The sequence below is a fragment of the Mauremys reevesii genome, linkage group 6 (genome assembly GCF_016161935.1).
Source record: "Mauremys reevesii isolate NIE-2019 linkage group 6, ASM1616193v1, whole genome shotgun sequence".
Lineage (NCBI taxonomy): Eukaryota > Metazoa > Chordata > Testudines > Geoemydidae > Mauremys > Mauremys reevesii.
The window spans coordinates 25,886,680-25,914,595 of NC_052628.1; the positions used below are offsets into that span (position 1 = coordinate 25,886,680).

Consider the following 27,916-nt stretch of genomic DNA (forward strand, 5'->3'; position numbering starts at 1 on the left):
TCATGGCTTAAACAGATTAAAAAGGTATAAAAGTCTCTTGCTACTGTGATATTTCACCATCAGTATTTATATATCTCATCTCACACAAAGATCAGACTGTATAAGCAAGAGCACCTAGCAGAGCGCAGCCAACTTAAATAGTTCATTTTCCATGCATCAAATCAAAATGTATTCAACAGTATTCGTCAAACTGATGTTTATAGGATCAGCAGAACAGACAGAAAACGCTGCAGGGAGAGGGAATTTCAGAGTTTGGAGATTTGTCATTTTCATTTTTCTGTGTTCATGTAAAGTAGAATAGTGAGCAGTGAACAAACCAACAAAAATATGAGACAACACATGTAATGGTGTGTCCCTTAAAGGCCACCATATCGTGGTAACTCAAGAACCCCAATGCTGCTGCCAGAATCAGTCAGTATTGCAGTCACAGTTATAGAATACTAGTCAGCTACTGGAGTTCTGCCAAGGAAATGGTGCTGGATCTATTGGACAGGAGAGAAAAATGGATGTAAATATTTCCAGAAGACAGTACACGGTATGGTGCACTGACAGGAGCACACTGACTCAGGTGGATTTCCGGCCTGGGTACCTGAACATTTAATATAGGGCTAGGGCCGTTCAAAGACCAAGTGAACCAGAAGAGATAAGATAAAATAGAAAATTGTTCTGCTAAAATACTAGATTAGTTACATGAAGACATTTTGTAAGCCAATATACCCTTCAAGTAGTACTTCTTTAGAAGGTGATGTAGAAACAGGCATTTAAGCAGGTTTCTGCTGCATTTTATTGGGAACATGGAGATGGCAATTGGCTCTGAGCCTCCTATTCCTATACCTTAAATATATGGGACCATTTATTAAGAGTGACTCTGTGTAGTCTCTGTGAGGCACAGCTGTTTGGTAAGCACTACATGATGTTTTTATCATATTTACTTTTACTTTTTTTCAACTGGTTGCTTCCTCTCTCCTTTCAACTCTGTCGCAAAATCTGAAGCCCAGTTGAAAGATCACCACCTGGCAGGAGATGACTATGTATTTTAAGAAAGTTTATTACAGAAAAGGCCACCTCAGGACAAGGAGCTACATTGGTGGAACAGGAGCTGGTCTTTGAAAAGCGTGGGTTGGTTTTTAAGAAACTCCATGTTTTTAGTGTGGGAGGCCAATAGATGTACGCCACAAACTGACAAACACTCATAACTCAGATTGCCTCACTCGCTATGTGAGAACTCTAAGTTGCCAGCCTCACCCATCCAGCTGAGCAAATGAAGCATAATAAGTAACCCTGCTGCACTGGCAGATGCTGTGCGAACTGTAATACTTGGCTCCTTTAAAGCGGATTTCTTTTGGGCAGCTTTAATTTTAAAGACAGCCTCTCTCACCCCTTGAAGAACGGAGCTGAGAAACCAAAGGCCCCTTCACTGCAATGAGAGCTACCTACCACCACTAAAGCTTCCAGCTTTTCGACTTGTCTCACATTCTTGTTGGAATTCCAGCTGCAGTGCAGTAGCAGTGACATGTTCAGCCCCATGGTGACTGGGGGAGAAGCTGCGTGGTGCTCCACACTGTCCCCTGTGCTTGCTTAAGGAGTGACACTGCCAGGCTAAAAGGAAGTAATGGCCTCCTTGGCTGGAAGTAAAGTGAGAGGAACAAACAGACTTTGAGAGTGGAATAAAAAGGGAGGATTATTTGGGATCTAACTTTCACATCACAGGCTGGGAAAGAAGAAATGGTACCTTACAAAGCCGTCATTCTCCACAGGAAAACCTGACACATGCTCTGTCAACTTGTTGCACTGACACAGCTGTGCTCAGTACTCGTGGTTGAGTTAGTTTAAAAAAACAAACCAAAAAAAACTATCCAGCACAGGTTACAAAACATGGTAGCTTTGTGTGGTGAGGGCAAGCTGTTAACACTCCCAGTTAACAAGAAACTGCAACTGCTGCAAGGTTTTCCTCTACAAAAATTCCGGGCACACTAGCAGCTCAAATACTTTTTCTTCCTTCAAGTTTTAGGACTTGACAATGTAATCAGCTTGCTCCATAAATAGCCTGGTATAATCAGTACAGCAGGGAAAGATTAACAGCTTTTTCATGACTGCTTTCAACCGCCCTTGGTTCACAGTAACACATTTCACTTGAATCTGAAATATAGGCAGACCTTGGACTTACAACACAATTGATTCCTGAAAATCACTTCTTAAGCTGAAAAGGGTGTAACTCGAATTTCCCATAGGAACAATGTTGGCTCGAGTGTCATAAAGTCGAAACTGACATCGTAAAGTCAAAACATGATGACAATTTATAAACGTCGTAAGTACCGTTTGGTGTAACTCAAATGTTGTAAAGTGGAGGACTGCCTGTACACAGAATGATTGCAGAATATCATGTAATATTAACACAATCATAAATTAAATGCTACACTTCATATCTTTGGGGCCAGTGAAGTGTGTCTTCTTGAGCTTTAACATGGGCATAATACTTCAAGCATCTCCAGGTAGGGGGATCTGTCTACTTTCCAGCCCCTATATGCTATGCCAGGGGTGTAAAAGGGTCAGAACACAGTCCAGAATTGGGCCTATAGCTTGACAAATGCAGAGCACGTCCCTTGGACCTAGATTCACAAAAAGACTTACATGCCTAAGGCCAATGTTTAGGAATCATGGTGGTTCTTAGAATTACCACTCCGCTGCTACCTAACCTGACAGGTGCTTAAATTTCCACCAGTGGGCACACACAACACCCCCGAAATTCCTGCCACTGCCCCCCAGTTAATGAGCCACTTGGAGCCCTTGCTGACACGTAAGCCATGGCAAGATTCTCAACATAGGCGTTCGCCTGTCTGTCTCACCAGCTGGGCCCAGTCATGGAGGAGATTCTAGAGCACACTTAAAAGACATTTAAAAGAGGTGAAAATGTTTGTGGCTCTCTGGCAGGCGTGTTTAAGAACATAAGAATGGCCCTACTAGGTCAGAACAAGGGTCCATCTAGCCCAGTATCCTGTCTTCCGACAGTGGTCAATGCCAGGTGCCGCAGAGGGAATGAACAGAACAGATAATTTCATCAAGTGATCCATCCCCTGTTGCTCATTCCCAGCTTCTGGCAAACCGAGGCTAGGGACACCATTCCTGCCCATCCTAGCTAATAGCCATTGACGGACCTATCCTGAGTGAACTTATCTAGTTTATTTACCTATCCAATAGCCTGGTGGGAGAGTCAGGCTTAAGTCTCTTCTCCAATAAATCTTTATTTAAACCAAGTGGAATATCTCCGACAGAGAGCCCCACTCCCAGAAAGAACCTGGTGGTCAGGGCACTCAACATAGTATGTGGGTTCAAGGCCCTCTTCCAAACCGGGCAGAGCACAGATTTGAAAACAGCTCTCCCACATCCCAGGTGAATGCCCTAACCCCCACATCCCCTCTCCGGATAGGGTTGACTGACTTAGACACCTAAATCTGTGTGTGTAGGGGGGTAGGGGGCATGGCTGAGATTTCCAAGTAGAGGGTGACACCTATTTCCAGATGCCCCAGCACCCTAAGCACTAGGTGCCCGGGGAGCTTGGCCCAAACCTCACTCCTCTCATCGTTCTAACATTCCACGTCTCTTGAACGTAATGCCCCACTGCAACCAGCAGACTGGCCTCCTGCAGCTTTGTGGCACTGACCTGGGTCTTGCCTTAGTGGACGTTTCACACCAGTTCTTCTCTGCCCTAGCGCTAAGTACACAATAGTCCCTGACATGCACGAGTAGCCAAGAGCCAGACATAAAGTAGATTGGTGACATCAGGAACACAGGCAAAGGCAGGGTCTTGCTCCTCCATAGATTTGCTACTCACCTGCCCTCCCAAAAGGCAAAAATCATTTCCCTTCTTAACAGACCCTCCTGGGCACCTAGCACCAACCCAGTTTCTAGGAGACATCTATTTGGGAATTAGCTGAGTTCATAGCGGTTCAGGCCTGACAGTCACAGAGCAGCTCACGCACTAAGCAACACAGAAGATCAGGAGAGACAAAAACAGGCAGAAGAAAACAAAACACAGACAGGGGGAATCGAAACACATATTGTGAGTGCACCTTAGTCATCACGCCCTGTGCACCAGAGGGAAATGATGTTATCTTTAGTGCGTGGCGTTGGCACACAAAAATTAACATGGATTCAGAAAGCAAAAGGCAGGCAGGGCACTTTATGGCAAGCAGCTGTTGGGACAACGTTGTTTCTATTTAATTAACTTGCCATGAGTGATTGTTTTTTAATTAAAAAGCACTCTGTGTTTGTAACAATTTACATTTGGTAAACAAACTACATGAGGCCAGACGTGCTGTCTACGTATGACAGGGCCCAGCTGTGGGGCACCTCTGCTAGCTATATCAGTTACAGAAAACAGACTGCATCACTTTTTCCCTTAGGGTGCAAGTCTCCAGCATTGTATATATAGGGTTACCATATCTGAACGTTCAAAAAAAAAAAGGACACTCCACCGGGGGGGGGGGGGGCAGGTTTGGAGATGGGAGATGTATTTGCACCAGTATCTACCAACTCACGTTGTATTAATGTGTTATTATACTGTTATATATGCTGTGTGCTACATGGCGTCTATATTGAGTATATATAAGAAAAAGTGATATGGCCTCAAAAGTGAAGTTTAATTACTCAAAGTTTACTGTACTTCTTTATATGTAGTGAGTCCTTTCCTTTCACCAGTTCTTCAGTTTTCTTTCTCCTCATGTGCCCACACATACTTCTCTGTAGATTGCATTTTTCTCAGCAGTGGTTGATTGCTCTTTAAGACGGCATGAAAGTCTTTACAAGAAGTTTGTCTGAAGTTGTACTGTACAAGTAGATTTCCTTCCAGCGACTCAACATTCAAGTTGTTGCTTTCCTCTGTCCGCTGGCTTTGCATCAGTGAAACAATTCACCTTACATTTGCATTGTGAGAAGGAATAACAAAGAAGAACTGTGCAATCTTTAACAGTTCTGAATGACACTCAGTGTTTTTGGATTTCTCAAAATATTTGGTCCACTTCTGGTGTGCTAGCAAATAATTACTGAACTCTTCATCACTGTTGCAACTTTCCGTAAACTTCTTCAGGTGCTGACCTGATCAAAACACTTTACGTCATCAATTTGCACCCCCTTATTGATCAGGTACTTGATACAAGGCTCCACATCACTCCAATTTGGTGTCTCACTCTGGATAATCCACCTGAAAGAAGAGAAGTCTTCCAGGGGTCTAAGCCACGTCTCCAAATATTCTAAGCATCTGCTGTACATATTATCAGCGTCAGCACAGAATTTGTCACACCCTTCATCAATTCCTTCCATGCGCTTTTGTGCCAGTAGTCACTTAACTTTCAGGGACATAAAGTTGTGAGTCTTGTGTTCAAGAAGGATAGTGTGAACTGAGTTAAAACTTTTCAGCACTTCCACGACAGAATTACTTTCCTTTTTGATTTCTTGGATTTACCTGCTGCACATGTGCCAGAGGTAAATCTCACTTAATTCATACTCAAAAAATGTCTTACACATTGTGGGTGGTTTGTCCTGTGGCAGAAAGAATGACTTCAAGGCCGGAAACATCTGTATTAGCCTTATAACGTCTGGAAATAATGACAGCCATAGTGTCTTGCTATGAGAAAGCAGCTTTCTGTAGTCAACATCAACAAACTCACAGTACTCCTTCAGCCACTCCGTTCGGACAGTGTAGATATGAAAGTTCTGGTAAATTTTAAAAGTAAAGGTCTCAATGTCAACGTTCATTCTTTCTGCTGCATGGTGAACACAGTTGTTCAAAATGTGTGCTGGGCAACCCACACCAATTAATGTTCTCTTCTGCAACAACAACTTGAAGATGGAAAGAATGTGTTTGCAAACTTAATCACGCCGGAGTCCTCCAAACATTGTATTGCAGTTGTCACCTGTAAATGCAATACACTTCTCAAACAAACCATTTTTTTCAAGTGTTTCTTTTACATAATGAGCAATCGTGTCGGCAGTCTCATTAGGTGTGTTCTGGACCGCAATCAGTTTTGACTGCAAACTGCCATTCTTCCAGTTGAAATACTGAATAATTAGTGGAAATATTTTCACCAAACCATGATTGCTTCCATCTGTAGCTTACTGTGGAGTTGCTATATCATTTTCTTCAAACGTTTTCAGAACAACAGCAACAGAATGCGGTGCAAGTGCAGAGATAACAATTGCTTCTGTCTTGGTTCTAGCACTTGAAAATTTCTGTGCTACTTCAGAATCAGAGAATGTGAGCTTCAACAAGACAGATGTGCAAGCCATTGACTTAAAGCTAGTATGATGCTTAACGGTGTGAAATGCAAAAGCACCCTCTGCTGCAGTAACAGCATCCTCTGATTTGCTGCCTGATTTTACAAAATAATCTGTCAATTTTGTTGATGAGCTGTCTCCTCGAACTGCTTTTTTGTGCTTGTCTGAGTCCACATGAGTTTGTAAATCATTAGCGCCTTTATTTTTCACAGAGACGTAAGTACCAGGTTTACATACCAAGCACTCATCTTCCCATTCTTCTCTACCACTTTGACAACACCGGAATTTCGTCTCTAGTTCTGCAGTGAATTTACACTTTCATTTTGGCATTGTGTTGGGGGTAGTAAGAAAGAGCTCTTGAGGAAACACTAACGTGCACGGTACAAACTCAGAAAAGACACTGAAATTGTCGACGTTGCACTATCGCCACTATGGAAAAATGATCATACCTGTCTGGAACCATAGGGCTAGGAGCCAACTTTCCCTGGTGCACCATTCACCAAGCACCATTTACCTCACTGCAGAGTGTCACGCTCATGTTGTGGCAGTTACCCTCTTTGGGCAGGACTTTCACAAATGAGTAACCGCTCTTCATTGGCATCTCTGTTTGGCATAGCTCCCAAATGGCCTATCTTTTCATTGAATTCAGCATCACGTGGCTCAGGCTGCTCTGCGAACACAGGAAGCTGTCACTTTGTGAGGCCTGCTAGTCTTGCCCCAGAAAATAGAAGTGATTAAAAATAAACACTTATGCTGTGCCCAAGTTTGAGACATGGTTGGGCCCAGCTGCATCTTAGAAGTCTCTCCTTCAGCCTGAGATGTCTGTGTAATGCAAGGGAAACCCTCCACAGCTGAAAGTCTAAAGCAGTCATGGGTACTGTGTGGGATGGCCACAGAAAGGGTTAAACATACCGAAAAATAAATAACCCTCAAGATATGTGGGAAGATAATGTTTGTGGTTTTGTGTATTTACATGTATATGAGTATGATCAACAATGTAATCAACGGTCCCTGTCTATGTTGTACTCTGTTAATTCAGAGAGCAAAAAAGCATCTTGGCATTTAAATGAATTGTAAACACATGAGATCTTGGTATTCATCTCACGTTGAAATATACTGTGAATAGTGGAGGAACAAGGAAATTGCCTTTTGTTAATTCATATAGCTAAGTACTGGTGATGGACCTCCTTCAAAGTCATGCTAATTACCTTTTGAACTCCAACTTGTCAAAAGACATGGAATTGTATAAAAGATCCTTGGGTCCTGATTCTGTCATCTTAGATCTGCTTAAGCTTCATTGGGGGAAGTTTGAGTTGCAAGACTGAGGTTCCAGTTATGCTGGTACACCCTGAATATGGTATTTGGACATGGGACCATAACCTATGAACTATTTCTGAAAGAACTCTTTGCATCTACAAAGCTCACCATCTCTGCTATGACTCTGACCCTCAATGACTTGAACTCATGTCTGTATGTATTGATCTTTTAACCATACTCTCTCTCGCTTTTGTTTTTTAATAAATTTTAGTTTTGTTAATAAGAATTGGCTGTAGTGTGTATTTGGGTAAGATCTGGAATATTCAATAGCCTAGGAGGTAATGTGTCCGAGCCTTTGGAATCAGTAGAACCTTTTCTTTTATATGATGAAATAAGATTTTCAGAAATCATCATATTTGACTTAGGTACCTGGATGGAGGCCCGAGGCTGGATCACTTTAAGGGAACGGTGTTGTTGACTTCTGAGTAACCAGTAAGGTAATAAAGAAACTGTTTTATACTGGCTTGATAAATCTAAGTTTAGGAATATCCACCAGCTTTTGGGGGATTGTCTGCCCCATTCTTTGCAGTTCATCCTAACTGAGTGACCACAGCTGGTCACAGATGCATTACAAATATTTGCAACAGGTTTATCTGAGGCAACAGAGATGATCTTATCTGTCTGGTAACCAAGACTTTAAAAGGAGTGCTTGCACTCCTTACGTCTGTGGCATCTGAGACGCTCCCAAAGCACTGCTGGAGAATCACTGAATAACTGTGCAGCCAGCTTCCGTGTCTAAGTTAGCATGCCAAAGTCTTCATTTTGGGCATGTGGACGAGCATGAGGGCTCTTAAATACTAGCTGGAGCCTACAGCTTTGGAATTCGGTACCCTAATTTCTTGAACTGGCAGGCAATATCTTAAGTCAACATTATTTTTTCTGGGAGAGTTTGAGAACTACACTAGCAGATAGCGCCTCCCTAATTTTTACACATCATGTATCCATCTATTAATTACAACTCCCACCTGCTTTCTCTTCCTGTTTAGAAACTTCCCATAATGTCTGACTGTGACCCTAGGCATGCCTGTATTCACATGCTTATGCAGCATTTGTACAGAATAGGCCTTGTAAGGTATCATATGAAAGCTAATACCACTGGATATTATCATTGTAAAACGCATGTGCTAATGTTAGATGTGCAGTTGTGAAATCCCTCTGTAATGTTACTTGTGTAAGTATAGAACATGGTAAAAACAAGACAGACTAGCCTAGGTCAAGGTGATAAACAGGTTCATCTTAGACAAAGGAATGTGGGTTTGTCTCAGCTTAATTATTAGCAGTAAAAAGCCATCAAGCTAAACCAGCAGAGGTTATCCTGGTTCTGAACTGCAGACAGAGAATTAAACTGGCTCCAGCCCCCGGACACAGGAGACTGAATCAGGGGGAAGGGGAGGGAGGTGCTTCTTGACCTTTAAGACAAAACAACCCCTTTAGAGATACAAGGAACAGAGAGAGAGAGAGACTCCATGTTTATCCTTCACCTTGGCAGACAAAGAAATCCAGCCATTTGATCTCTGTGAGGGGCCCTGGCCAGCAAAAGCCTGGAGACTGTGGGTGAAAGAAACCATCTTGAACAAAGACTGTATCTTGCTAGATTGTTTTAGACTTTTAGATGCATGTTTTCATTCTTATTTGCTTGTAGCCATCTCTACCTTTATCCCTTTTTGCTTCGTGTCGTTGATCATGTTCTTCTGTCACTAGACTTGTTTTGCTTTCATTATAAGTCATCAGTGTTGTGCAAATTCAGTAAAGTGGGCACTTCCTGACAGCGAAGAGGTTAGAGTGTTTTACTGTCTCTGTAAAAGCAGCAAACCTAACACTTTCCCTGTTGAGGGTCCAGTGAGAGGGACTGGTCCCTGCACTAGGCTGATTTTAGGGTGAATTTGGGGCTGGACGGGCACTAAAGTCAGCCTGCAAGGAGCAACCAGGTTGGGCAAAGCCAGGATGAGGTTGTGGGCTGCTGGCAATCTGTTGGGGTCAGAGCTCTGGCCCAAAGCTGCACAGCTATAAGATATCCAGGGCTTCCAGGTAAACAGTGGCCGAACCCCTTGCTAGTCTGGGTGAACCTCAGAACATCACACTGACATATTCATGCCTTTGGCTTCAGTTAACATGTTTTTCCCCTAGGGGTCAGATGCAATAATCTCTCCCAGCAGTTAGGTTGGAAATCTGTCATAAAACTAATTGCCCATATGATTTAGTGTTTTCTAAGGCCTTGCGACTAATTTTAAATGAGTCTTGAAATGTCAGTGTGTGACAGGAGTTTCTTTAGGAGCTTGTTTCTAAACTTCATAATACAGTAGGGACTATGGAGCACCTCTCTAGCCCAGTGGAGCAGGAAACCAGAAATGTCAACTGAACTGATATAAGCCACATAACAATGGAGCATTGCCATGAAGTCAGTAGCAGATTTATTAAACACTCTGGGCCAAATTCTGTCATCATTTACACTGGTGTGAAGCTGAAGTAACTCAGTTTACACCAAACAGAAACACGTGACTCAATTAAAAAAAATACATAAGCAAAGAATGTTCAAACCTATAATCGAGTAAGAAAATATATTTATTTAATTCGATGGCAATACTATGGCAAAACTGTTAATTACATGCATATTTTTAAACAGACATAAGCAATATGTCAAGAGTTACACAGCCAAGCAAACTAGCTTAAAATGTATGCAAAAAAGTTGGAATCTTAGCACTAGGTTAGTTATAAATGTAGCATACCATATTGTCATCATGTCTCCCAACATGACGTCACGCATTAGCAGACAGTTTTATTTTGGATGAGCATCTAAACAAATGCATGCTTGGAAAGAGAAGCATTTTCTTGAATCAACATTTTGTTTACTTGGTGCGTTTTAACTTTATTTAGTAAAGTGCCTTGTGATTATTCTGTTTTAAATTGTGAAGAAAATGTTTTAAATACATAGCAGATTTGGAAATGTATGCCAATTTCAGCAAAAAACTGTAGTGGTAAATTTCTAAATTAGAAATAACGTAAAGGGAAGAGTGTTAAATTGACTCTTTTTCTCTGTCGTCTTTTTCACCTTCATTTATTCTCAGAACTAACTTTATACTTTACAATTTTAAATTAGTGGACAATGCTTTCATTAGTGTTATAAACAGATTCCATTGAAATACATGTAAAAAACATAAAACATTTCTAAACAAAATATTTAGGCTGTAAAAAAATATGGTATAAAAAAGAGACCTAAAAAAATCTATTAAACCCATTCACAGTATGTTTTTTTAAACAACAGCATTTTAGTACAACACAATTTCTTTCTCATCACCTGGAGGATTCTACCAGAACCTTTAACCTGTGCACCACCATAGGATAAAGTTAAGAATTGCAATTACATTGCATTCTGGTGGGATTTTAGGCAAGATCTGAATCGAAATAGTCAAAAGTGAAAGTCGACCTGCTTTTCAAGCATTCCAGGAGCTCTATGAAATGTAGTACTGCACATCCTCATTTACTTTTACCATTATATAAAGAGACACTGCCAGATTAAAAATGTATTCTTAAAAATTCATTTTCTTACTTACGTTACAAACTCTTGAATAATCTGAAGCAAAAGAAAGCCCTTTGCTAATTCAATTTGACTTTTCACTAGTTAAACGGATTAGTTTTTAAATTTTTCTGAGTTTGAACAATGAAAATAAATTAGCAACTTTTCTTTATAGTCAATTTCTAATCAATTACACTCTTTAGTTCTCATGCCTTAGTGAAATGCTGCAATATAAGTTGCAAATGTTTGTTTTAAATCATGAAAATATTTCTGTTGGTGTTAGCTTTTTTTCTTACTACACAGACCCTAACTCTGCCAAACTTTACCTAGCAGTATCTCCTTAAGTGGCATATAATAAAAAGGAGCCTGTGAAATAATTTAGGCTTAAAATTTAGTCTGCCAAGGTTTGAAACTCATGTGGATATTCATCTCCCTTCTCCAGAGAAATTAACTACCATTTTATGGGCAAAACTATTGTTACACCCGCTGGGACAATTTCTAAGGCTGCAAAACATCACTCCTGCTAGCCTCATTTGATACTTGTTTCCCTAACATGAAAAAGGAACCACAGACATTGGCTATGTTAGAAACACTGGGGAAAATCCAGTGTTAGACAAATGGAAAAGAAAAAAATTATGATGAAAGGAACTATTTTCCAGCTGCTATGAGGACATTTAAAAAGTAACAGACAGGCCCAAGCTTCAGGATGTGGAACTGGATCTTTAAACACACCAAAGTTTGGAGCTGAATCTGGATTTGGATTTAAAAAACTCCGAAGTCTGAATGTGTTTGGATTTGGGGTTCTTGTTCCTCTCTAAAGAACTGAGAGATACAGAAACAAAAACTACAACAGCCTAAAGAACAATTGCTGACAGCATCCATTTAAACATTAGTTGCACAAGTCAATATTTTACATGCAACAACATGAACCACAATGTAATCATGTTGCGGGAAGTGCAGGTAGTATTCCCCTTTCTTGCACTTTAGAAAACGTTCCAGCTCTAATACATCATATGCCAGAGTGGAGCTCTCTGCTAAGATGTCCTGGGAATTTCAAGATGACTTATTATACAATATGGAAGTACAATATAAGTATATATTTGCATAAATAATTTAGGACCTTTAAAAAAATTAGAAATGATATTAAAACCATCTGAACTAAAGTTCTCATTAAATTCCTCTCCTTTGGAACTGAGAATACTATTTTATTTACACGAGAAGCTAGGACGTGCTAGCTATTTATTATAGTAAAACACAGCACAGCTATCCATTTGAGTCTTCCAGTCTAATCAATATTCATGTTTTTCCTTTATATTTCCAATATAGCGTTTGAATGATAGTCAGATCTATTACTGCAGTGTATTTAATATGTAATAATTAAATTGACTAAAAATATAGCACTGGTGATCTTGTTACATTTCTCTCTGGAGTATCTTGCCCCCCTCCCATGTTTACAATTTCCTTTGATTCTGCAATTACTCTCCCTCTCTGAGCAATTTCTCATTCAAATGAACTTGGGTCAGAGGGACCACACTATACAAACCTGCATCACATGGCTACAGGACCCAAACTTGCCTTGCTTAGGTGAACTTAGTTCAGAGGCCTGTATTTTCCTCTCCAGAGTAACCCAGGTTTCTATTTCAGAGGGAAAGTACCACCCTATCCCACTCCCCTGTGAAACTAACACCCTCATCCCACCATGTACAACAAAGGATACATCTACACTTTGCCCTGGAGGTAAGATTCCCAGCTCAAGGAGACATTAGCCAGCAAAAAAGTATTTTGAGCTGGGAAATACACTGCTAGCTCGAAGTGCAGACATACTGTAAGAAAGGAATATGCTGAATCTGCCAATTGACTTCAATCTGAGCAACAATATTGCAAGCTGTTTCTACCAGGTGTGGTGCTCATTACTCTACGTAGTCCCATTACTTCAATGGACTAGTTACCATAGTGAGGCCTCCATGGTAGTGAGTGTTTGCAGGATCAGGTCCTAAGCCTGCATATGCAGAGAACTTGTGGCAGAGGAAAAAATTCACTATCTGTAACATTAGCTTACTACATTTGATGGTGTATTAACCAGCTTTGTGAGGTATATCACATATAGGCTATTCAAATTTACAACCCTAATTAAAATGTCATATCAGTCTCCATGTATCAGTCAATACAACACAAATAATGAACACAGACTAGAGAGTACACACGAATAAATCAAATGCTACTGACGCTCAGTAATGGAGAGAATACAAAAATCCATTTCACAAAACAAAATCCTACAAACCAGACATGGCTCAAAATGAAAAAGCAGCAGCATAAATTATTTGCTCCAGAATTAAACTGCCTGACATTTAAAAATCAAAACAAAAACACATTAACATCTCTTAGGTGCCTGAACAGTGTTAAAACTGAAAAACTAGCTGTGATCTAAAACAGAATTGACATTGACAGAATCCCTTATTATTAAATTCAACTCCCTTTTGGAAGTAAAATTTATTCTTCCACTCCCCCACTTTAAAATACATATCTACAGGTTTTTAATAAATCCAAAGGCTAAGATATAAAAAAGAGAAATGTGTTGCAAAATTTTCTATTATACGAGAGGCTTTTTCAGAAACAGGGAAAACAAGCCTACCTTAACAAAGGGATTTCATGGGGAAACTACACGGCATCAATTAAGGAGCCTAATTTCATTTGAAACGTGGCTTTCTCCTTACAACTCCCATTAATGTTTATGGAAGTTAAACAGCATGAGAGTAACCTTGGTATGGAAGACCAGTTACGCCTCCACTTTTTTCTTTAAGGTGCTTCAGTGATTAGTGTACATTTGCACAGGTTTGGAAAGAAATTCAATCACTTAACAATATTAGTCATTCAATCCTATTTTACCCTTTCAGACCCAAAGGTTGGCTGACATCTTCACTAATTTGTTATGCCTCTTCCTGGAGATTTTACTGGTGTTTGCACTAATTGAAAATGACAATCTTTACTTTAACATCAGGCATCTGAAGTAGCTTTCAAAGTACTCCACTGTATCTGGGAACTAGCACATAACTGAATTGCACTGCTAGCCAGTCCTAGATTGTTATGAAGACAGCTGCTAACTGGTTTGTAACAATTTAACACACTGTATAAGATATATGCACATACAACATATAGACACACACCTGTCTGTCTCACCTACTAGTCTCATCCCCATTACAGTGGCATAATGTGAAGGGGTATTGAAGCTCTTGAATTGAAAATAGGAATTCTTGGCCATAAACCCCAAGATCAGTGCCCCAGAAAGCCAGTGCAAGGGATGTAACTAACTCACATTTTTAAAAAGTAAAGTAGCACAGCTGGTAAAAGAAGAAATACCTGCACTCTACTTGAGTTTTTAGGTCACAATGCAGAATGCCCTTACCTTAAGAAAATAAAGTGCTCCCTCATCACTCAGAAATCAAATTATTTCAAATATTGTTGCCTTTACTGTCAATAAATGGTGAAACACACAGTATAACCTGAGAGCAGGTATAGTATACTGCATCTGTCATGGTCTTAACTGATCTTCTATTCTGGGCAAATCCAATTAATTATTTTTTTTTCCAATTGTATAGGAGAAACAAAAAGGGACAGTTATCTAAGTACTGGAGATTACCAAATGCTATATCCAGGTAAATGAAGTAAAAGAAATGTAATATAATGGTACTCTGCATAGATAAAAACTTAAGATGTCTTTGCATAAATATTTATCATAGCAAATAAAACTATACCTTTCCCCTGGAATCAAATTAATCTGCATTATATATCTGCAATGTACAGTTGAAATAATTTTGTTCAAAGTTTAATGAAAATAGTAAAGTCTATGCAGCACAAAGTATGGTGCTTGCTTGTCATGTTGAAACCTCTATTTGCAAAGGGCTTTTTGCCACTGTTAATCCTCAAAATGGATTTTAAGATATGAAGTTCAGGTCATGGAAGACCTTGGGGCATGTACTTGCATTTCTTAACAAAATTTGTGTGGTAGCGAGTAGAGTTTGAGTAAGGCCACCACCAGAGTTTCTTCCAATTTGTATTCCCGATTGTGGAGTTTCTCATTTAGCTACCATGGAAGTGAGTTACTTGTAGTTATGTATAGAAATCCCAAGAAAAATTTAATTTAATTCTGAGCAGTTCAAAGTCAATTGCATTATGACTTGGGATAAATAAAAATCTCCAAGGATCTACTGTCCTTTGACAGCCAATCCTTTGAAGTTACCTTCTTCACATCCTGAAAGAAAACCTGGTACCCTGCACACATCTGGGAAGTCAATGAGAATTTTGATAATAGACCAAGGTATGGAATTGCTTTTTTCTCCACATCTGCAGAGTGGTCCCAAGGACAGGATGTTCTCTGATCTGCCTTCACCATAAATCAGATTTGAAGAGGTTAATACCCTCCTTTGTTTTCTGCCTTTCAAGCCTCACCAAGCTGATTATCAGTATCCTCTTATGTCACATAAAAATCAATACCTGATCCATTCAGTGTTTTTTGGTTTAAGAGAGGATAGGGAACACTTAGAGAAAGACATTCATTTTTATCCAAGAGACTCAGCCAAACATAGATCATGGTAAGTTATGCCACTTCTGAAGTATAAAGAAGAGTGGGTGCAGATACAGAATCATAGTATTTTTTGCCGTGATCAGGTTTAAGGTAATTTTTGTCTGATGGGTGGCCAGATCACAGTTCTATATGCAGTGGATGTGTTTGGTTTTGGAGACCTGTCTTCCTGATCTGCTCTGACTACTTCAGAGCTGTGGGTCTGATACCAAATTCAGCAGGACTGGCTGTCTCAGTGCTCGGTTTAGAAAGCTATTTCTGCAAATTAATTATTTGAGGAGCCACTAATTAGTGCTTGAAATAAAGACCTTAAAAGGATTTAGCTAAGAGCTTAAGGGCACACTGTTTTACTTCAATGTTGTATCACATGACCCTCCATCATTTTCTTTTTAAACAATTATAAAGAGATTTAAGTTATAAAGTGTTTAAAAAACAAAGTCAATGAAGTAATGGCTTGGTTCTTGTGATGCATCTGTCACAATCTAATGTTTATACATTGATGTGTTACAATTAGAGCTGTTTATAGCAGGTTTATGTGACACAGGTGTGGAAACAGAAATACTCAAAGATGATGATTTTTAACATTTCTTTAAACCATACACAAACGCTAATCTTGCCATTAGAGCATTACATCGGGTGACCGGTGCTGGGGAATAGCTATTAAAACCCATTAATGGCATTAGCTTACCTGGGATCCCCCTTGCCTGTAGAGAAATCCCACCTTATATTTCCACCTAGGATTTGGAAAGAGTGCTCTGTTTGGTAGATAATGTTTCTGGAGTTTAGCCACAGAGAGTCTTCCTGGCTGGTGGGGACTATTATAGATAAAGACCAACTTTTCTCACTGGTGGAGCAAATCTGCCTGGGCAGCTAGTGCTACTAAATGCAATCTATGGAGCAGTCTCTAAATGCAACCAACAGCTGTTGAAGAATGAGACTAATCACTTGGGTGGCCTGCTCATGGCACTTTAATTCTAGACTAATAATGGTCTAAACTCGTCTTTCTAGAAGAAAAAGATGCTTAACCTCTTTGAGGTAGCAGATCTGGAGCTGCAGGTATAAAATACAAAACACATTAGTGCAATATGTTAGGAAATACTACCTCCTTAACCAAAAGAGAAAAAATATAATGTTTTAAGGTTTACAAAATTAATGCTGAAGTTTAAACATTTTGCAGTTCTTGTTGAGGTTTAAATCAGTGTTACACTCATTTTCCAAGTTTGTACCCCTGAGTCAGATATTGAATAAACATTGTACAGTAGGTACAGAAACTAGTGTTCTGGTTATCAAACAACAAACATGAATAGCCATTGTTTAAAGTGTTAAATGATGATGATATTTTTACCCATGGCACTTTAACTATGCACAGATTAAAGCGCTAATTTCAATGTCTACGTAACAGATTTAATTAATTACCAATCTAAGCATGTAATTTCCAACTGTTAGACTGAAAGTTTACCTACTGCCATCATCCTCATCTAGACAGTTTGTAAACTGATTTGGATTTAGTTATTCTGAATATTCATTATAAGAACCAGTTAACAACAGAAGTACAACACCTTTCAAAGTAACAAGTTGTATGAGATCACATTCATCTTGAAACACAACTTGAAAGCAGACAGAGTTCTTTGACTAGGATTACGAGGCGATCTAACGTCAAAACCCCTATATCTTCGTAGTGTAATAATTGTGTTTCTATAACGTTGAGTTTTTAGCCTGTATTAAAATGGAACATTAACACTTTAACTTAAATGTGGTAACATTCAGCTCACACACACACAAAAAAAAAAAAACCACGCTGCTGACTGTCTCCAAGGATAACCCATGCTGATATGACAACACTAGGAACAAGAACTTATTGAATGGCAGGTTCAGACTGAAATGACAAATTACCATGATTGTTAATCACTTGGTTTGTTCTGAAAAAAATGTGTAAAGGACCACCCTGTGTTATTAGGGGTGGGAGAGTCTTCATAATCCTTTGGGGGAATCAAAAACTGTCGAGAATTAATGGAGCATGGACTTCCAAAAGATCCATTTTCATTGTTGCTTTGAATTGATACAGGAGAGTCTGGAGAGTCTAACTTCCAGACATTAGTGTTTGCTTGAGGTCTGTAGCCCGCAGTTTTATCTAAGTCCTCTTCTGTGGGTGAGTGACTCTCCATTTTCATAGCATTAATTGGCAGTTGCATTTGTGGCTTATAGCCTGCTGTAGTGACAAAGTTAATTTCGGGCTCTTCCTCTGGATTAACTTGAGGCTGATACATTGATTGAATGTCAATATAAATGACTTGAGAAGATCCCACAGGTTCCTCTATTGGTGGACTAGAGATCTCCTCCTCAATGATTGGTGGGCAGTATGACACCACCACGTGGCTTCCTGTTCCTAGGTCAGACCCATCTTCAGGAAGCTCACTATCTGCTACAGGGGATATAATTTCTGTGTCTTCTATTTTAAGGACTGTGGATCGCGTTTCTACCACTTCCACACTATTCGGGGTACAAGGGTTCATTTCCAAGGTTTTAAGAGCTGTGTTCCCCTAAAAAAAAGCCACAAGAAAAGCAGGAAAGTGAGGATAATGCAAAAGAATTGGATATTAAGAAAACATAATACTATTTTAGTTCATATAGACAGTAGAGTAACTCCTCACTTAAAGTCGTCCCAGTTAACATTGTTACATTGCTGATCTATTAGTGAACATGCTCGTTTAAAGTTGCACAATGCAACGTCACTTGGCAGCTGCCTGCTTTGTCCACTGCTTGCAGGAAGAGCAGCCCATTGGAGCTAGCTGGTGGGGGCTTGGAACCAGGGTGGGCCGGCAGCCCCCCTATTAGCCCCCCGTTCTCCTAAGTTCCCTGTGTGGCAGCTGCCCAGCAGGCTATCAGTTGCTGGCAGTTCAGCTGTCCCTCCCCCCGCTGCCATGTGCTGCTCCTGCCCTCTGCCTTGGAGCTGCTCCCGGGAGCCTCCTGCTTGCTGGGGGAGGGGAGGGGCTAATGTCAGGGTATTCCCCTCCCCCTTTCTCCTGCACCCCGCTTATCCCATTTCCAAAGAGCGGGGGTGGGGGGACACACACACGACAGGGCTCAGGACGGAGGGAGCTTGCTGGCAGGAGCTAAAAGTAATAATTGGAGATATACCAATCTCCTAGAACTGGAAGGGACCTTGAAAGGTCATTGAGTCCAGCCCCCTGCCTTCACTAGCAGGACCAAGTACTGATTTTGCCCCAGATCCCTAGGTGGCCCCCACAAGGATTGAACTCACAACCTTGGGTTTAGCCGGCCGCTGCTCAAACCACTGAGCTATCCCTCCCTCCCCAAGCTGCTGTCTCAACTTGCTGATCTATTTAAAAAGGCAGTGTACTTAGAGTGGGGTCAGCGTACTTAAACGGGCAACGCGCATCTCTCTCTCTCACACACACAGTGTGTCTCTCTGTCTGCCATGCTGTCTCCCCTCCCTCCATTCATCCTGCCTTGTAGTGTGAGGCCACATTAACAACAATGGGTTACCCTTGAGGGCTCATTCGATTGCTAGTTCATCATTTAGCAGTGAGGCATTCCCTTGGAAATATCCCACCCTCTGACTCCTCCACCTCAACCAAGCTTCACAATCATCACTGATGTGTACCAGTATTAAATTGTTTGTTTAAAACTTATAGTCTGTGTGTGTGTGTGCACGTGCACACTTGTGTGTGTGTATACACACACACACATATGTGTATACTATAGTCTTTTGTCTGGTGAAAAAAATTTCCCTGGAATCTAACCCCCCCTATTTACATTAATTCTTATGGGGAAATTGGATTTGCTTAACATTGTTTCGCATAAAGTCGCATTTTTCAGAAACATAACTACAACATTAAGCGAGGAGTTACTGTATATTGTACTGTGGTTTGCTTAGTTAAATTGAGAGACATATCACCATCTATACATTGCAACAGAGCAATTGTTTACAGTTTAAAAAACTATTCAACGTATTCAACTATTCAGCTCCCCCGCTTCCCCATATATCTGTTTGTATATTTGATGTTCAGCTCATTTTAAAATATTTTAGCAATTTCAACTTCAAAAGTATTCATGAATTTTGCCAAAAAATATTTCTAATATAAAGCCAACCACTATTTGCCTTTTATCTTTCTTATGTAATCTACTCTGAAAGCATTAGTTTGACTTTCCATTTACTTCCAATTACAAACTGTGAGTAGTGGGCATGGAGGGGAGCTGGCGAGAATGCCATACCCTCACTTCGCACTGCTGCCAATGTAAGGAGGAAGGAAATTAACAGTTGGGGATAAGCTAGATCATATCATCACTTCTACTGACTCTTGGGACATATCTTCTTGATGCAACTGTACATTTTAGATCAGTGGTTCTCAAACTTTTCCTCTCGCACCCCTCCTTACCAGTAATAGAATGTGTTCTCACCCCCCGCCTCCCCCCCACACCGGGAGTGGAGTTGCAGCCAGGACTGGTGGCTGGGCTGGAGAAGAGCTGGGGGAAGAGCAGGGCTGGGTGGTGCTCCCTCCCCACCTCCTTGTGGGGGCTGGCCTGGGCTCCACGGTTTGGGGACCACTGTTTTAGATGCTTAAAAATTTAATTAAAATGAAGGTTACCTCACATATATTCTTCTGAAATTGCAATGCCTTACTGTTCTCAGGATTTGGAATGTCAGGGTAGAACGTTTCTTTAATCCTTTATAGAGAAAAGTTAAGTAATTTTCAAAATTACCAGCAAAGGTTCAGCATGTCAAAATAAGAACACAAGAAAAACAGTCATGATGTTACTATCAGGTCGTAATCCTCAACACAGGGTATAAACTTTAACTGTTCAAATTTTTCACTTTAGACAGTTGTGCTTTAGGCTGCATGTAAAAAAACGTACACATTCTTCTGATGCTTCCACTGGAGTTTCAGGTTTCTGAAAGCTTGAAGATGGACTGTAAATTGATGGTGGGCAGATCACAAATTAAATGTATGCCTAATTCTCCACATTTTAATTTGAGTTCTACTACACCTGACTTTGCACACAGCCTCAGGTGGAGGAGAAGAGCACTGGACAATGAGAAGAAGATTTGGGTTCTTCTGGCTCTGTCACTGACTCACTGTGGGACCTTGTGGCCAAATCCCTACTTCTCTGGGCCTCCCTTCCTTCCTATCCCTCCCAATTATAAAATGGGAATACCACCCACCCTCACCCAAAGGTCTTGTGTAAAGCCCACTGAAATCCTCAGGTGTTTGGGGACGCATGACAGGGGGTACCAGGCCTTTTAAGGCTCCCTGCAGGAGCCACGAAGGTGGGTCCTCCAAGGCTGCCTAGAAAGGCTGCAGGGAAGCAAACAATCAGAGCCCAACAGGCTCAGTTAAAAGGAGCCAAAGGGACTTAGCAGGTCAGTCACTGGCTAGGACCAGAAGGGTGAGGAAGGGCTGGAAGGCTGCAAAACTCTTCAGGGAAGGAGGCCTGGGAGAGACCTGCTCAAGCAGGGATAAGGCAGAGAGAACCCAAGGACTGTAACCCTAAGGTAATGGGTGAAGGTGATGAGACCAAGTGTGACACAGCCCAGGGAATGCAGCAGAAACTTTTAAGGAAAGCAGCACGTGGCTGCTGTTTGCAGGGTCCTTGGGCTGGGACCCAGAGTAGCAGGTGAGCCAGTGGAGAAGTGACCTAAAACCTGAAGAGGGTAAAAGATTCTTTACTAAAAGCCCAAGAAAAGGGACTAGATTTAAAGGTGCCCAACAGGGACTGAAGAGAGAAGGCACCCTCAGGAAGAATGGGCTGAGTCCAGCTTGAGCCAGCGAACTGGAAGACTTGTTTATGTTTGTTTTTGACTTGAGTACCCTAGAAGGGGTTTGTCCATTTTAGATTGTGTGTGACTTGCCTGGAGTGCTGAGCCACTGAAAACCTGCCTACCGAGGTCGGCAGCCTACAGGGGGCGCTAGGAGAAAAATAAAATTGCAGCACCACACCCAGCCATTAGTAGGCACTCATGAGAGGCGAGTGCACACCCTCATGGGAAGGCAATAAATTACTCAACACAAACAAATAGAAGAATTTAACTGAAAATGAGTGTTTACCATTCCCTCTTTTGGTAGCAAAGAATGCTGGTCACCACTCCGAGCACAACAGCTACTGCCACTGGGATGAGAATGGCAATGATCAACCCCACGGCTGGGAAAAAATAATGAAAAACAGTAAGAGATATTCAAAGTTATCAACAAAGTTTGTGGCTCACAACCCTTTTGTAACATTCCCAGATATTACAGGCCGCTTTATAGATCAGTGGCAGCTCATCAAGCCCCATCTGCCTGCAACAGTGGCCTATACTACATCCTTCATTGCAAAAGACAAACCCTCCCATAATGTAGTTGGTCAATTGTGAAATAGTGTGTAGAAAAGGAAGAAGTTTCTGTTTGATCCCCTACTGGTACTAAGCTTCACATGTATGATGATAGGACTGATTGCAAATTTTATCCCAGACAGCATAACTGCTAGTGTTTATAGTATTTTCGGTGGCTATTTAAAATTATCAAACTATTTGTCTATTCTGTGCAGTGATTTCTACAGGTTAATTACATGTTGCATAAGTGCATTGCCTTTTACCTAGTTTCGTCTTTTAAGATCACTGAGCATCTCCTTTTCTCCCCTAACAAAAGTGCCCGTTTAGCCTTCTGAGCAGTCTCATTTCATGCACTTCTTCTTTCCAAACTGAGTAAACCTCTTCTTTTCCACCCCCATCCTCAGGTGGCTTTAGTCATTTTCAATCTTTTGAGCAGTTATGAGTTCAGACCCCATCCATATGTATGAGTTGATGAAGTTTTTAAACAAGCATTAATTACTATGAGCTTCACAGTACCTGTAACAGTTTAATAGCTGTAAGGTTAATTTTTCCCCCCAATCTGCTATAACAGGCCTGGGATAGCTAAGCAGGAAAAGACATCAGATGAGTCCAAGATAAAGATCATGGTACTCTGACGTAAGCACTGCCATCCTAGAAGTATTAGTGAACAAGAATGTTCAACTTACAATTCTCCTTTGTCACCACATACAGGTCTTTCGATGGGCCTATTCCACCAACGGTATAGGCTCGTAAGTCCAGGCGGTAACTTGTTTTGCCTTGAAGATCAAGTATTCTCAAAGACTTTTTCGTTAGGTCAGTAATATTCTTAACTGTTAGGTCAGGAGACCCTGTTTTGTTTTATGTTTAAAAAGATAGGAAATGTACACCATATTAGAATATGTTCACAAAACCCAAACTTCATATTAAACTGGAAAACACTCTTTTTAATGGAGCAAAATCCTGAGTACAGAATTATGCTGCAGAAAATCCACTACTGTGTTGTGTAACAGTGTTAATTAAGCAGCACAAAGGGTGTATCTTCAGCGCAGAAGTAACTCTGATTATGTACACTTGAGTTACTCCTCTTAAGTTAGCCCAGCTCGAGTGAGAGCAGCCATGCTATGAAGTAATACTCAAGCTGCTGTGTCCACACTGATGCTGCACTAAAACTTCTGATGACATAATTGCATTCTTAGCACTGCTGTAAGCTGAGCCATTGTATGAATTTTTTCCTAATGAACTGTGGGAGAACTTGTTTGCCCTGCCTGGCACATGGGGAGGAATTGTGAGAAGGCCTTGGAAGACTTAGCCTGCATCCATACTACAGAGTCATTGTGTTAGCAGATGACTAGCTGTGCTAACTCAAGTTTTAGCCTATACTTCCTGATGGACCATCCAGCTTGAGTTAAAAGCATCACCATACTGGAATTAAAGCCTGCTCACAATCCTAACCTTGACTTGGGGGCAGAACTCGAATTTTAACTCAAATTAAGTTTGCAGTAAAGACAAGCCCAAAGAGTGAAGAAAAAGGATTAGGGCAGACTAAACATTAATAAACTGCAAGCTGAAAATAAAGATGTCATGCACTGAACTCCACCATTTGCTACAGACTTCATATAATTACATTTCACAACATCTCTGGTAAGTGCAATTACATTTTATAAGGTTATTTCTTCTATCATTCGCACACTACCACAATTATCAGTTTTGGAATGAACTGAATGAAAAGTATCACACTAACAGGGAAAGAAACTTGCCTTCTCTTTAACTACAGACCAGAGATAGCATGAGCAATGGCAATGCAACATTATCCCAACCACACTGCCAATGCACTTAAACTCAGTTCTGGAGGGTTCGCCATTTTCACACTCTCTTCTCATTCAGTGTTTTCCTGAGGGACTGGATGTTCATTGTCATGGTGACTTGTGTGCTGTGAGTGCCCTAGTCAACTAGAAACTCCACTCAGTTCATCTACTCTTGCCCACACGAGCAGTTAGTATTTTAAATGTCTTCACCAGTTCTGGAAGGCCAATGTAGGTGCTGAACAATGCCAACTGAACTGTAATTAAACAATTGTTTCTTAAAGGACTATTCATTCGCGAGTACTGGGAGTTTACAGGAAAATTGAGGACCATATATTTTATTTACCTTCTTCCATAAAACTAGTCTTTGAAGAACCTTTCTCCCCTTTTGCAAAGTAAAGAATATATCCCTTTAAAAACCCCTGGCAGTCTTCAACAGGAATGTCTTCCCATTTTACTAATATTGAATCTGAAGAGGTTTCTTCTACAGTAAAATTTGGTGCTACCTTTGGAGCTGTGGAAAGAATTGGGAAGAAAAAAAAAGTTAAACAACTATCCTTCCATTGTAAGCTAGAAGTATGTTAGTATTACAGCATTATTATTAGGACTGACATGTTGATCACTACACTGAAAATTTTCTAGATCCATTTTTGTCCCTTTCAAACAAAATATTAATAAAAGAGGTGACATTAGCCAGGTGTCACTACATCAGCCTCCCTGTTGGAATATTATCACCAGTAATTTGTATTGCAAGGGCATCTACTAATCCCAGTCATAGACAAGGACCCTATTGTGCTAGGTGCTATACAACAGAACAAAAAGATGCTCCTGCTTGCAATATAAACACACATTAAAAATAAATCCAGCTAGTGCAAACGTTTAGAAAGATGCAACTTAATAAAAATTGTCTCATTTTCAAATGGCTGTAACTTTGCTTTATTTGAAGAAATTGTATTTAGTAACAACAGAGCCTGCATTCTTCATTGAGAAAAGTATTAATGCTGTTTAAAAGGAGTCACAAATCTCCATTACAATACATGGGCTTTAGTGCAGGGATCACAGCAAGGCACATTCACATAACAGGCCTTAGCTGGAGGTACAGATACCACCATGAGTGAAATTTTAGAAGCCAACTGTGTTCTTACAAGATAAGAAAGTATATATCTATTATATCACAATTTCTGTTTTGAAAAATATGACAAACTTAGTCCAAATGCTTTGTTGTTGTTTTTCTAAGAGAGATGTAAATGGTTGAAAACAAGAGATTAGAGTAAATGTTTCATTTCATCTTCCATCATAGCATTAAGCAACAAGCAATGATCCCTACAAAGCAATATCCTGGCTCAGACTAAGTAATCAGAAAAAGTTTCCAATAAAATTATTCCAAGCACCTGGCAGAAGATACCTTAAAGTTCAAAATGAAATGGGTCCTATAGCTACACAATATGCATTTATCCTTAACAACTAGGAGAGTGAAGTATAAAGAGAGTTCAGACTTCCAGGAACAGAGCAAAAGGGAGTGGAGGGGTGGTCCTTAAACGCAGGGCCGGTGCAACCATTTAGGCGACCTAGGAAGTCGCCTAGGGCGCTGGGAGTTGTGGGGGTGCCATTTTCTTCGGCAGCCACCGCAGCAGTCGGATCTTCGGCTGCCCCGGTCGCCGCCAGCATTTAGGCGGAGGGAGCTCGGGCAGGGGAGCGGGGGAGGGCCGCCTGCAGCAAGTAAGGGGGGGGCCGCATGCAGGAGAACTCCCCACCCCAGCTCACCCCTGCCCCACCTCCTCCCCAAGCATGCCATGGCTGCTTCACTTCTCCCACCTCCCAGGCTTGTGGCGTCAATCAGCTTAGGTGCCACAAGCCTGGGAGGCGGGAGAAGTGAAGCAGCCACGGAGTGTTCGGGTGCTCATGCGCGGAGCAGGGGTGAGCTGGGGTGGAGGGGGTGCCTCAGGGTGGAGGGTGGGGAGCTGCTGCGGGGGGGGGGGGGGGGCCTCAGGGCAGGGAACCAGCTAGGATACAGAGAGTGGAAGTTCACTGAATTAGTGAATAAGTGATACATTAAAAATCTTTATTAATGAACTCTAAAAGGCTGGTGGCACTGAAAGAGATAAAGGAAATATTCAGCAGTAACAAGATTCTGCTTTCAGACTTTTTTAAATTTATCTAGCAAAGACAAGTACAAGTTAGTCATATTTATTTTATCTTGTATTTCTAAAGGATCTTAACAATAAAATGCACTTACGCAATTCTTTCATATATCCCGTTATATTCTGTAATAACTGATATCCATTGTGTTTGCAGCCATATAGTGAAAAATTGTATCTCACACCAGGTTGAAACAGAGCTGCGGAAGAATATCACTGGTAAGCAATATCTTTTTACATGAGTTATATTTTAAGCCTTTACATGCATATTTTCATACAAAATCATTTAAAGTAACAGCCCAAATAATTAGACCAGCAATCCTAAACTGGGGATTCGTGGCCCTCTGGGGGCCACAAACAGGTTTCAGAGGGTCTGCCAATCCCACCACACTGCAGGGGCTGGAGCCTCACTGCCCTGGAGTCCTGCTGCCTGGGGCTGAAGCCACAGAACACTAAAGCCACAGGAAACAACTGTTTTTCTGCATATAAAAGCCTGAGCAACTGAGCTTCCCAGGGGCCCCAAGCAATTGTCCTGCTTGTTACCAGTCCTGGCTTTTATATGCAGAAAAACAGTTGTTGGGACACAGGTGGCCTTGGAAAGAAAAAGGTTGAGAACCCCTGAATCAGACCATATAGTATTTACATATTAATATTTCCCCTATTTAATCCATATTGTATTTATACATAAAAGATATGCCATTACACACACAGTTCAGAGCCAGTAAATAATTTTGACCATTCAGAGCAACCTAGACAGTCTAAACAAATATCATTAGGAAAAGGCTGGAAGCAGCACCGATTGTTGCTTTCCATTATGAAACACACACTTGCAATGTTAACAGAAATGCTATTTTTCCTTCTAGGCTGTCATTGTTTCTTCTTTCCCCTCCCCAGATATAGTGGCTCATCAACTGATTTCTTCTTAGTTATTATAGCCACATCCATAACAGCACTGTTATTCAGGGTGACTACTCTCTGCAATAAGGAGCTCAAGGCTTGAATCGAGTTTGTATAAAACACACATTGTTGTTCTCTCTCTGAACAAGGGGGAAGATCCCAGGGGAAGAAAATCTAAGTGAAAAATGAGTTCAAAAGAGCTGGCAGTTTTGCAAGAAGACAATATTAAAGGTACAACTGCAAACTATCCTGGTACAATGGAAAGATAGGAAGAATAGTAAGAGGCCTATATGGCTCCAACAGGAGCTCTTTATGAAACAGAGCTGAAAATCCTACAAAAAGTGGAAACCTGGACAAATTGCTAACAAGAAGTACCAAAGAATAGCACAAGCATGTAAGAATAAAATCAGAAAGGCTAAAGCACAAAATGAGTTACACCTGGCAAAGGACATAAAAGGCAAGAAGAGGTTCTTTCAATACATTAGGAGCCTGAGAAAGATGAAGGAAAGTATAGGTCCTCTATTTAGCGAGAGGGAGAGCTAATAACTGATGGCATCAAGAAAGCTGATGTGTTTAATGCCTGTGTTGTGTTAGTCTTCAGTAAAAAGGCTCATGGTGACCAGATACTCAACATAATTAATATTAAACAACCCAGGAGAAGGAATGCCAGCCAAAATAGGGAAAGATTGAATATGTCTAAGTAACAAGGCCTAATGAAATTAAGGAACTACCCTGAAAAAAATCTCGGAACCATTAACAATTATCTTTGAGAATTCCTGGAGTACCCGTAAAGTCCCACAAGACTGGAGAAGGCAAACATAGTGCCTATCTTTAAAAAGGGGAACAAAGAGGACCTGGGGAATTACAAACCAATTAGCCTAACTTGGATACCTGGAACAAATTATTAAACAATCAATTTGTAAGCACCTGAAGGATAATGGGGGTAATGAATAGCCAGCATGGATTTGTCATGAACAAATCATGCTAAACCAACCTAATTTCCTCCTTTGACAGGGTTACTGGCCTAGTGGATGGGGGAGGGGAAAGCAGTAGATGTGATATCTT

At 40.8% G+C, this 27,916-nt stretch overlaps 1 protein-coding gene across 6 annotated transcripts in view; it reads right to left on the reverse strand.

Moving 5' to 3' along the window:
* Positions 1-10,134: 10,134 nt before the first annotated feature.
* The window catches only part of LIFR (LIF receptor subunit alpha), an 81,391-nt gene continuing 63,609 nt past the window's right edge, over positions 10,135-27,916 (reverse strand). For all 6 annotated transcript variants that reach the window (XM_039543948.1, XM_039543946.1, XM_039543952.1 and 3 more), the window contains 6 exons: positions 26,053-26,154; positions 24,163-24,330; positions 22,701-22,862; positions 21,752-21,845; positions 20,294-20,372; positions 10,135-18,223 (listed from right to left, as the gene is read on the reverse strand). In XM_039543948.1, the coding sequence (XP_039399882.1) occupies positions 17,585-18,223; positions 20,294-20,372; positions 21,752-21,845; positions 22,701-22,862; positions 24,163-24,330; positions 26,053-26,154 (1,244 nt within the window). In that variant the 3' untranslated portion in view covers positions 10,135-17,584. The remainder of the gene's footprint in view (positions 18,224-20,293; positions 20,373-21,751; positions 21,846-22,700; positions 22,863-24,162; positions 24,331-26,052; positions 26,155-27,916) is intronic.